Here is a 12,755-nt window from a genome sequence, read left to right as displayed (position 1 = left end):
TATAGAACTGTTTTGTTTAAAACAAAACAAAATGAAACACAGTACATTTGGGAAACACTGGGTAAAACAAAATTCTAAATGTTTCAACATTTCATTAATACGGAATTTTTTTCAGGGCCTCTAATTTCTGAACATCCACTTATCCTATTAATATGGAATACGGTTCAGGAAAAGTCACTTGGGAATCACAGGTTCCTAGTTTGCTGTCATGGCTGTTGTATTAAGGAGATGTTAGCATGTCTGCTACTCTACAGGTTGTCTACATTTTAGGACCCTCACGCTCACCCTGTGTTCCGTTTTCTCCCACCTACCTTAATTACAAGTTAGGAATAATTAGCAGAATTCTAAAACATTTCTCTAAATGACCTCATTACCATTTCTTCTTCCCTTCTACACAAGCCACATTATCTATTAATACTTTTAAGCTGACTGTCTATTACAAACATTGCCCCAATCCAATTCAATTTTTATGCCATGATTAGAATTAATCTCCAAATATGCCATGATGTATTCTTGCTTTCCAGTTTATAACTATACACACATTCGATATGTATTCTTGCTTTCCAGTTTATAACTATACACACATTCGATCTATTGTTGATAGCACACTCTCAGATTCCCCCTACTATGGCAGAGGAGAAAGAAGGGCCTGAATGCCTGATGACACTGCAGAGCTGCCATACCAGAACCAGTTGTCTACAGATTTTTTTCATATGACATAAAAATAAGCAGGACAGGATTTATTCTGTTTCTGGTTGCTATTACTCGCAGCCAAATGCACCACTAATTCATACACTTGTTCACAGCGACATTTCTGCCAAATCTGAATGAATAGTAGTCATCAGTCCAAGTTCAAGAGAACACCCAATACTAACTACCTCTTTGTTAATAATTCTCTAACTTGTGTTTTGAAATTTCCTCCTTAAAATGTCTGTGCTAATGATTTGGTAATTGTTTATGACTTTTCAATGAAGTGTGAAGTACTTCCATAGCAAATTTACAAATGCCAAGTACAGTTTGAGAATTACCGCCTTTTCTTCTCTAACATGCAATTCTGCACAGGGAAGTTTTTATAAGCCAAAAGCAACACAAAACCTGTGGAGGAACCAATGATAGCTCTTCCAGACAGGTCATGATAAAAAAATGTTCTGTAGCCAAAGCTCAATGACCTATAAGCAAATCTCTTTCAATATGACAGCCAGAGACAGCAAGTGGGCAGTGTAGGAAAATGACTTTTCCATGTCCTCTTAGGAGCACTGCCCTGGTCTGATTCTAAGCAGACTCACTTTTAAACTCTCAACAAACCAAGCAGGCCAGGAGCAGGTGAGAAAGAAAAATGGAGGATCTGACCTTACTTTCAAAAATGCTTTCTGTGGGAGAAATACCATCTTTATCATCTAATGAGCATTTTCTACTTTAAGCTCAGATCAACCTCAATAGGTGGGTGTCAAATATACTTGCCATTAAAAAATGGAGAAGATATTCAAGATACTACTTTGAATGTTTTTTTTTAAGGACTGAAATCAACTAATGAAACCCCAAGAATATCTTTTTCCCCCAATTTCTAGAAAGCCAGCCAAAATATTGTAACTAAAAATTTAATTAACATTTACTACAATTAGTAATATAAGTTGTGAGTCAATTTTTTAACATTGATTTCATGTATTGTATATGCTTTTCTCATCAAGGAGTAGTAATAAAGATATTCACTTTTTAAATCTATTCTTTAAGAAAATCACAGTATATTTTAAATGACTTTAAAATATTATCAAAGCACAACACTGTTGATAAAAAAAAACAGTATCAGGAAGAATAGTCTAAACCATAGTAAATAAAATAGTCAAAACTCCTTCCCCAATCTAGGAATCCCCGCTGCACTGATCTTAATGAATGAATGGTCATCCAAAGTCTGGCATGAGGACAGAGAACTCCCTACTACAAAAGGTAAGATTTCTTCCCCATTATTAGGAAGCTCTGTTTGCCAAGTCCTCTGTTATCTCAGACCATGCTTATACTCATTGTTCAAATTCTTTAATATAGAAATAACTTAGCTTCTACTCCCTCGCCCATCTGACAGCCCTTCAATGAGTTTAAACATGGCTTTAATATCAACACCCAGGTCATCCTTTCTCATTCCCAGTGGTTTATATAATCCATATATGATAAGGTTTATAGGTCTTTTTCTTTCCTGGCTATGATTCTCAGCTTATTATGTCAATGTACCTCTTAAAAAATATATACACAAGAACAACTGGATATGAAATAGGATGAGATTAAACTGACATACAATGAAGTAGGAATCTTTATCTCTCCAGATTATAGCTATGTTTTGTTTGATGCCAAGTCCTTGGTCAAGAAGATAACCCCAATCACCACACTGTATTTAGAAGAAAACAGGATCAGCTTTAAACAGTAGTAATAATATTTTACTACCCTATTTGCAGAAATGCATTGCAATAAAAAGTTGGTGCAGCTAGGATTTTGTCAACAGATTTCTTTAAAAAATTTGAATATCGGTGCTGTTTTGCTATAGTAATACTTACGAGGGATATCATTGTTAATGTGGTTTGATATGCACTAACAACTTCATCAAAATATATAATCTTATTACCCATAATTTCAAAGATTTTTTAAGATGATTTTTGTATAATTAGATTACCTGGTACCATAATCCACAACCACCCAATCTTTTGCAGTTCCTGTGATAGCATCATGATGTTGAAACAGTCCCAAATTCCTCCTGGCTTCTGTCAGTGTCGTGTAAAGCGATGATGAGAGAAATTTATTTATCTTGTATTTGTGAGCTTGTCTCAGGGCGAAATAGTAAAGAATTTCAGCAGCCCTAATTGCATAAAAGTCATATTTTTATTTTAAAACAAACACTTTAGCTTATAATCTAAAACATGTGACATCAATACTTTTCAAATTTTTTAATCCATAATTGCAGTACAAGCAATTTATGAAAAAGATATTGGTAATAATAATTCACATAAAATGACCAGTGTATCCATATAACACATTTGCATTCTCAATCATCAAAGAATACCATGTCTACACTGGTATCAGGGGTCCTTGTTCTAGATGATCCTGGAAAATAAGCCAGTACCTGTTGGCAGCAAGACAGGCTTATTTATGTATCACATAATGAAAAAATACCTGAAAAATTGGATAAATTTCTCTGCCCTTTCTTCTTTCCAAGAGCAACACACACACAGACCATGAACATCATAATGTCATTTACTCTCACATATATACAGTAAGAGACATGAAAAAGAAAGGCATAGTTGGTGAATGGGACACTCAGAGGAGAGGAGAGGAGAGGCAGAAAATAATGGCCCAAGAACAGCTCAGGGGCAAGGGTTAGTTTCAGTTTTGAATGGTAACATACAACAAACATGGAGAATTTAACAATACAAACTGAAAAATGATAAACAGGATGTCAGCTGGGCATGGTGGCTTATGCCTGTAATCCTAGCATCTTGTGAGACCAAGGCAGGAAAATCAGTTGAACTCAGGAGTTCAAGACCAGCCTGGAGGACATAGCAAGACTGTATCTTAGCCAGGTGTGGTGACATGCACCTATAGTCTCATATAGCTACTCATAAGGCTGAGGTGGGAGGATCACTTGAGCCCAGGAGTTTGAGGCTGCAGTGAACTAGGATCACACTACTATACACCAGCCTGGGCAACAGAGAAAGATTTTGTCTCTTAAAAAAAAAAATAGATTCCTGGCTTTAAAAGGAGTACATATGCATATCCAGATATCCTAAAATGTTAAAAGGAAGATTTGGGAAATACTGTCTTCCCTATACTTTTATATTTTATCCACATTTTACAAATGAACAGAGGGATGAAACATTACTATTTTCAGACAAACTTATGTATAAATTAATACATTTGCAAAGTCACAACTATTGTATGTTTTTTTGGTTTTAATACAGCAGAATTTTCCAAATATATTACTAGCAGTAACCACAATGTCTTGAATACATTCAATAAATGAAGATAAACCAATATTCTTTTTCCCACTAAAAAATACTTGACACTTAAAAATCACTAATTCAGTGGTCCAAAAGGATCTCTACATTATTGAGAATATACTTCACTTTATAACAGAAAAGTTTAAAATAGTATAAGAGATAACTGGTTGATATTCTGTAGGGTAAGAATGGATAGACACTATAATATGTAAACATTATTTTAAATTTAATAAGATATATTCCATTACCTCAAGCAGTTCTTTGTGTTAGAAACATTCCAATTCTACTTTTAGTTATTTTGAAACACATAAATGATGAATATACAAACTATTATGATTATATACTGTATGCTTATATCAAAATATCACATATACTCCATAAATATGTACAACTAATATGTATCTATAATAATGAAAATAATTTTTTTAAATGAGATATATTTTTCAGGCATATTACAAGTAACAGTAAAAGGTTAGGCTTTTGAAATAGTAATATTTAATAGCAGCACAATATTAATAAAAAAACACTACCATATAAAAAAAACTCTTAAGAAAATTCATAATTTTTAATAAAAAGCCTTTCCAAAATGTAATCAATGTCCACTAGTATATAAAAGAGAGTAAGTACAATCTAACTCAAACATCAAGATTCAACATGAAAAGGAATTATTTTAGTGGTCTATACATAGAGAAAGCCTTGGGGGCCTCTGGAGTAGTTTAACTTTATCAACAATCAGCCTCTGTTATTTAGGACCATGCTCTCCAATATGATAGCCATAGCCACACATGGCTATTGACATTTAAATTAATTAAAATTAAATGGGCACATTTCAAGTGCTCAGTAGTCACATGTGCCTAATGACTACCATATTGGACAGTGCAGAAATAGATCCCATCACAATAGAACATTGTATCAGTGATTGAAAGGTTTCCTGGATAGGGTCAGTTAAGTGTTTTTATGTTTTCTACAGACTTTTCTGTCTTCTCTGCATCCATTTACATGTTCAATCATTGTCTGCCCCACCAGTCATCATTTTTTCAAATGCTGTTCTATGCAGATAACTGTGCCTACAGAAATGTGCTTCAAATAAGTATGTAAGAACTGAGACGAAACCTAGTCTAAACTTCTCCGACATACAAAATACATTAGTTTTGGATTGTGAACTTTGAAGCTCATATTTCAATGCTGGGAGGCCCTATTTGCTTCTTTGATGCTCACCTATGTTTCCAATGAGAAGCCCATCAGATTACTAGCCTGCAGACACTCATGATGATGTCACTGAATATTAATATGGTGTGCAAATAACATAGGAAAATTAATTAGAAAAATACAAAATGCAGAATACAACTCCTTAAAAATCTAATTAAATAAACTATTTTTTCTTCCAGAACAAAAACCTATGTAATAATTTGATTATAGTTTGGAGACATATTTCTGACTGCATTAAAATTTCACAATTACCTTAAGTGCTTAATTAGAGCTTAACACTACATAATGTACTACACGAATGATATATATTATGAAAAACTACAAAAGGTTATGATAATATAAAGAAAGTGAAGAAATAGATGTAGCTACAGAAAGGTAAAAGTACCTCAAATGAGATTCCATGATTCTATCCATTCGTTTGTAAAAGGGTCTGGATGTAAAATAGCCACTCCAATAATGATCATCTCGATCAGCATAAGTGAAAAAATCTCCACTTAGAACAGGGAACATCGATTGGCCCTTGTCTCTCTGAGTTTCATCTGCTTTATCCAGTGCATCAAAAAAATCTGATAAAGTTCCAAACTGTATCTAGTTTAAAAAAAAATGCACTTCAATTATTCATTCTACCTTAAAATTATTTACTTCTTACACTGTTAGGAAAAGTTAGTAATAAATACTTAAGATGTGTTTCCAAGTTAAGATGAACACATAGCTCAGATTTTGTAAAAATCAGAAGCAGAGAAGAAAATAATAGTGACTTTTTTTTTTTTTACTTGCATTAAGGTTCAAATTAAACTAAGGGAAAACTTATACACTTAAGCAGTTAAGAGAAGAGCTATGCAGATCTACAAATCAGTGAATATGAAAACTCCTACATATCTCTAGAATTTCAAAGTGCACAATAATTTGGGCATGGATTAATCCAGATAAATGAAAGACGAGGGCAGCAGCAAAAATAAAAGACATATTAAAGTGTTCCAGAAGTCTAGAATGACAGTTTTATTAGCCATAAAGTCTAGAAGAATAATTTTGTTAGCCATAAGGTATTTCATATATCATACCCTTCTCTATCTCCCTTTTCCCCCAGTTGAGTTCTTGTGAAGAAGAGACTTTAAGAACAGCAGGTCATTTTAAAAAAAAATGGACTTACTCTACCAGTAGGTAACACTGAGTAGAAGTTAAATACAAAGAGTGATAAGAATGGCAAGTCTGCTGCTTAAACACACTGGTCTTTCCGACTAATTATTTAAATCAGCAGTAAGAAATTTGTTTTTATGAGTTCAAACTATTCTACAAATCAAAGACAAAAAGAAACACTAAACCAAATCTTGTAAACAGATATTAAAAGGCAGTCCTGTCAAAAATAAATAGATTATTTAACAGGGAATGTGTTCCTTTTAAAAGAAAGATGCTGATTTTGTTGTTTCCTACACACATACATACAACACAAACACACACACACACACAAATACAGATATTGCAAGTCATTTTGATTCAAGGTAGCAATAGTATAGGTTTGAATTCCATCTCTACCACTTATCTGACATGTGTTTTGAGCATATTACATAACTTCTCTGTCTATCCACATTACAGTGAATAGGGCTCTAAGTAAAAAGTTTACAACTGGCTGGGCACGGTGGCTCACACCTGTAATCCCGGCACTTTGGAAAGCTGAGGCGGGTGGATCACAAGGTTAGGAGATGGAGATCATCCTGGCTAACACAGTGAAACCCCATCTCTACTAAAAATACAAAAGAATTAGCCGGGCGTGCCTGTAGTCCTGTAGTCCCAGCTACTTAGGAGGCTGAGGCAGGAGAATGGCGTGAACCCGGGACGCGGAGCCTGCAGTGAGCAGAGATCATGCCACTGCATTCCAGCCTGGACAACACATAAGAAAAATTACAAAAATAGTTAAATGATGATCAAATGGCAAAATGACTGTCTTGGCTATTCTATGTCGATTTTTCAGCCATCTGAACTGAGTTATTTACTTTTATTCTCCATTTCATTAAAAGAAAATAAATGTATGCTTCCAGTTCAGACAAAGTAACTTTAAGTATCCCATAAGAAACAGATATAACTAGATAAACTACAGAAAGAAAAAGCTCTGAAGACATTAAAGAACTAAAGTAGCCAGAACTTACGGGACAAAAATGTTGGAGAGAAAGAAAATGAATTAAGGTGGACCCTATACTCTACCAAATTTTCATCTTGGGGTACTGGTCCAATCACTGCACAAGACATAAAGGCCTAACAGAAAGCAATGTCCCAGAAGAAGAAAATAATAAAATTTAGTATCTGGTCATGAAAAAACACTCTGTAAAAGAAGAATATAAGGAAAATTCCATAATCTGATAAAGGAAACCTACAAAATTCTACAGCTAACATTATGACCCATGAATGTTTTCTCTCTTAGAAAATTATGTCTGCTTTCACCACACCTACTCAACATTATACTAGAGGACACAGCCATCATACATGGTAAGAAAGTAAATTGAAAGATTTAAAGTTTTGGAAAGGAAGACATAAATATGCCATTATTCATACATAGGAAATCCATGAAGAATCCACAAATATAATAAATTAATTTAACAAAGTTACTGGATACAAGACTAAAATGCAAAAGTCAATTGCATTAATACACAAAATACACCATGTTAATCGATTAGATGGCCCAATAATTGTAGTTATTTGTGCTCAAATTAAAAAAAAGATTCAATGCAATCCCAATCAAAATCCCCTTCAATTTTTTTTTGTTTGTTTTGGTAGAAATTTAAAAGATGACCTAAACCTATGTAGAAATACAAAGGACTAACAGTAACCAATGCAATCTTGGGAAGGAGAACAAAACTAGAAGACTTTTACTATCAGATATTAAAACCTATTACAAAACTGTAGTATTAATAATTAAGACAGTGTGAGATGAGACAAACAGACCAATAAAAGTGAACAGAGAGTGTAGACACAGACCCACACACAAATGCAGTCTCATTCATGATTAATGACAAAGATGGCACTGTGGTGCTGTGGAAGAAAGTATGGTCTTCTCAATAAACGGTGCTGGATATCTACATAAGCCAAAATGTATCTTGATCCCTACCCTCACACAATTCATAGCAATCCATTTCAGATAGATTATAGATCTGAATGTTGAAGGCAAGACAATAAAGCTTCTGGAGGATAGCTTCATAAGAATGTAGCTTCACAACCACATGATAAACAAAAAATTTTTAAACAGAACAAGTTCTAAACATAAAGAAAAATAGTTACAATTAATTAATTAAAATTAAAAATTTCTGTCCATCAAAAGACAGCATGAGAAAGTGAAAATGCAGGCTACATAGTAGGAGACAACACTTGCATATATTTTACATGAAAAAAGATAGAATTCAAAATGTACCAAAGAGCTATAAACAGTAAGAAAAAGACAGACAACCCAATTTAATTAAAAAATCATCAGAAGACTTAAATAGGTACTTCACAAATGAGGATACCTAAATGGCAATAAACATATGAAAAGAGGCTCAACCTCATTAACCACGGGAGAAATAAAAAATAAAACCATCCCATCTATCAAAAGGATAAAAATAGAAAACAAAAATCCTGACAATGCAAACTAAGAAAGGGTGTGGAACAACTGAAACTCTTATACAACACAACAACTGATGCATCTATTTTGGAATAGTTTGACAATATATACTAAAGCGGAACATGTGCTTTACTAGGATCATGTGCCTATGATCCTAGTTCATAATCTGATAAAAATTCAGCTGTAACGATCCTGAATAAACTTGATATTTTATTAGGTTTATTTATCTATTTGATATTACTTAGGTTTGTTTAATAAACTTGAATTCTTACTAAACTATGGTTTACCATCAGCTTTCAAATTTCCTAAACAGTAACATCACTTGCTTTCTATAGTATTTTCACATATGTTCTACTTTTACAGGTCAATATGCAAAATGATAAACATGCTGAATAATTAATCTTCTTATGTAGAGTCTCTAACACACATTAAAAAAAAAGACTTAGACTATTGCCCCAATACAAAGAAATGATAAATGTTTGAAGTGGTAGATATCCTAAATACCCTGGTTTGATCATTATACATTCTCTGCATGTATCAAAATTCATAGGTGTCCCATAAATATACACAATTATGTATCAACAAAAAATCAATTTTGTAATTAAAAAACTTATTGATCAAATGCAATATATGACTATTGCTTGAATTTTGACTCAAACAAATTGTATGTTAAAATAATTGTTTTTTATGAGATGAGGAAAATCTGAATCTGCCCAGATATGTATCATGAAATTATTGCTAGTTTTTTAGGTGTGATAATGGTATTACGGTTATATTTTTAAACAGAAACTTTATAATTTAGAGATACATACTGAAACCTTTACAGATGAAACTACATGAAATCTGAGATTGGTTTCAATATAATCCTGTGGGGAGGAGTGAGACAGCAGTGGGGCATGGCTGAAACAAAAGTGGTCTTGAGTTGAAGAATAATGTAGCTGAGTCATGGATATGGGGAGAAAGGGAACAATTTTTGCTATTTTCAGAACTTTACAGTACACTTTAAATTTTCCATAAGAAAAAAAAAAGAGTAAGAACCATAGGCAAATGATTAATTTTAGAAGTCTTCTCACTTAAAAAAAAATGCTAGTGTATTCTCTGGACATAGGACATTTGTTTGCAAAATTCATGACATGTTCATCTGCATCTGCCAGTCATGCTACTAAATCACAAGGATGCAGCTGTCAGAGAGAAATAACAGACTTTCAACGTTGGTTAAAGAAAAAACAACAAAAACAGGGCGTCCCTGAAGACTAAATATCACAACTATTTTCAATCACATAATTTTCAATCACATAAAAGTAAATTCCTCTTTAATCCTCAAGCAGTGGTAGGAACGGGACAGCTTTAGATATGGAATTATAGCATATAATAATTTTCTTCCTAATGGATTATACTTTTACACAATAATTATATATTCTAAGAAGCACTGTGATGTAGGACAAAGAAGCTAAGGATTTCTGTTTATAGTCTCATTTAATAATAAAGGCTCAACTTCAAATATGGAATCATAAATATTTTCTCCTTACCTTAACTTTAAACTTGGACTGAGAATTCATATAATCAAAAAGCTGCTGATAATTCTTAAACTGTAAATCCCATTCTGTGTATTCACAGTAGCGGAAATCATCTCCTAGTGGAGCCAAGAGAACTTTGGTACGAAAAAGCTTTGACTTCTTTCGGTACTGATCTAGTAGCATTTGAGCCCTAAAAAAAAAAAAAAAAAAAACCAGAAAATATGAATTTGACTAAGAAAAACTGAATGTGACAACTGATTAAAAAGGAAATAACCAAATTCAAAAGTATATTAAAAGAAATTATTGTATATTTTATCTGCAAAGTTAGTATAATTTAAAGACAGATTTTTTTAAAAAACTATCATACTAATTTTCATTATCCTTTTAAAATATTCATAAATTCTTATCAGTAGGAAAAACTCATAGGTTTCCAATGAATTATCTTTGGAGAAATATGGTCATATACCAACTTGGCATATAATAAATGGGATACCAATGACTTCCTAAAGCCCAGTCACAGAGATTGAATACCAGATAGCACATGTGTTAAAATAATTTATCTAGTAAGACAATAAGGATTTCCCACATATACAGACTTTGAAGTTTGCTTTGTCTTAATATTCCTTTCTCTAATCTAAAATTATTTGATTAAACACAGAAAAAGGTATACTTTGAACAAAACCAAAAGAGAATAAATGTTAATCTATAACATTTTATAGAGTCATATTTTCTCTTCTAAAGAAAAAAAAATCAGCACACTTGTCACCTGCCACCAATAATCTGAGTATTTGTCACAGATTTTCAATACTGACCATCAGATAAGGATTAGGAGTTGAATTAGCTATTTTGGTTTCTACCTCTCTGGACTCTAACCAATAGCTTGATGGAATAGCTTTTATATTTCATATTCTATTATAGTATACTGCAGAATATCCTTTGGAAATCACTGAATTAGGGCATCATTTAAGAAAGTCCGAGAATACAAACTAAGAGAAAGGGCTTGTGAAAATGAAATTATACAAGTGGATGAACCCAGAGCAGTTCACAATGTTTACAAAGACAAAGCTTAAGAAACTAGTGATTAAATGACAAGTATTTTTATACTTAGTATTCCAATTTTCACTTCAAGAATCATCCAAAAGTAAATTCTAATTCACAACATAAAAACTTATGAAAGTATTGCAAAGAACACTAATGATGGAATGAAGCATTTTATAAAAATTAAAAACATTTAACTAAATCTCATATGGTCCTTTTTACATTTATAATCTCTGAAAATGCATTGCAAATATAAAATTTTAGCAGCAACATAATACCTTGGTGAGCAAAATATAACCACAGTGTCCTTATGTAACATATAATGCTTAGTTTTCTGACATTAGCACATTACTTTATCTTTACTAGTAATTTGCTAACATTCCACATTTGCCAAAACACTTTCAGGTTACTTATAATAAAAAATACATGAAGAATGAGATTCCACATAGAAAGAAGGCTACCAAAAAAAAAAAATGAGAAAAAAAAATCAAATATATAAATCATAGATACAAGACAAAATTGAGCTCCAACTAGATTTCCTAGGCAGCCAGCATAAAAAAGGGTTTACTATCAGATATGCAATATCTTGTATTATATACATGTAAAACACATATAGAGAAAAGAAATCACAAACGTCAATGGCATGCCTTTAACACTTCACATCTATCCTAACTCTCAAGCCTGTCCAGAAAGTGTCAACACTGGGAAACCCAAGTGACCAGCCTGTAATGCCTGGCAGGAAGAAGACACTCACTAAATATATGGTGAACCAATAACAAATCAATTGACTCGACATCACATTTGAAAACATACAGATGCAATTTGCTCCTGATTTATTTTACCAGGTAAGAAATGTCAACTTAACTGTAACCAAGAAAAAGAAAATACCTAAAACATCAAATCATGTGACGGTCAATAGAAAAGGCCAACTTAAAATATATAGTACTTGACCAAAAATGAACTTGACTAAGAATGGTATTTCTTTACTTGCAAAGTAGAAGAACCTGCTGAGCCGGACATATCAAAAGATGTCATCTGCACATTATAGTTAAATTTCATTTTCTTTGGGACATTAAAAAGTTGAACAGGGCTAGTAGGCATGGTGGCTCATACTTGTAATGCCAGCACCTTGGGAGGGCGAGGCAGGAGGATCATTTGACCCCAGGAGTTCGAGACCATCCTGGACAACACAGGGAGACCTCATCTCTATAAAATTTTTTAAAACAATTAGTCGAGCATGGTGGCATGTACCTGTGGTCCCAGCTACTCAGGAGGCTGAGGTGGGAGAATTGCATGAGCCCAGGTGATGGAGGCTGCAGTGAGCTATTGTGTCATTGTACTTCAGCCTGGGTGACAGAAAGAGAATCTGTCTCAAAAAAAGTGGGGCGCTTGAAAGTGGCCAATGAGCTGGAATGCCTATGT

At 33.1% G+C, this 12,755-nt stretch overlaps 1 protein-coding gene across 1 annotated transcript in view; it reads right to left on the bottom strand.

The window, feature by feature from the left end:
• Window positions 1-12,755, bottom strand: part of MAN2A1 (mannosidase, alpha, class 2A, member 1) — a 162,313-nt gene that overhangs the window by 81,597 nt on the left and 67,961 nt on the right. The window contains exons 8-10 of the mRNA XM_011998208.1: window positions 10,308-10,485; window positions 5,575-5,777; window positions 2,660-2,842 (exon numbers count right to left, since the gene is read on the bottom strand). Coding sequence (XP_011853598.1) covers window positions 2,660-2,842; window positions 5,575-5,777; window positions 10,308-10,485 — 564 coding nt within the window. The remainder of the gene's footprint in view (window positions 1-2,659; window positions 2,843-5,574; window positions 5,778-10,307; window positions 10,486-12,755) is intronic.

This window comes from Mandrillus leucophaeus, unplaced genomic scaffold (assembly GCF_000951045.1).
Source record: "Mandrillus leucophaeus isolate KB7577 unplaced genomic scaffold, Mleu.le_1.0 Scaffold560, whole genome shotgun sequence".
Classification (NCBI taxonomy): domain Eukaryota; kingdom Metazoa; phylum Chordata; class Mammalia; order Primates; family Cercopithecidae; genus Mandrillus; species Mandrillus leucophaeus.
The sequence above is the reverse complement of the archived record's forward strand: the minus strand, read 5'-3'. Positions and strand labels throughout refer to the sequence as shown.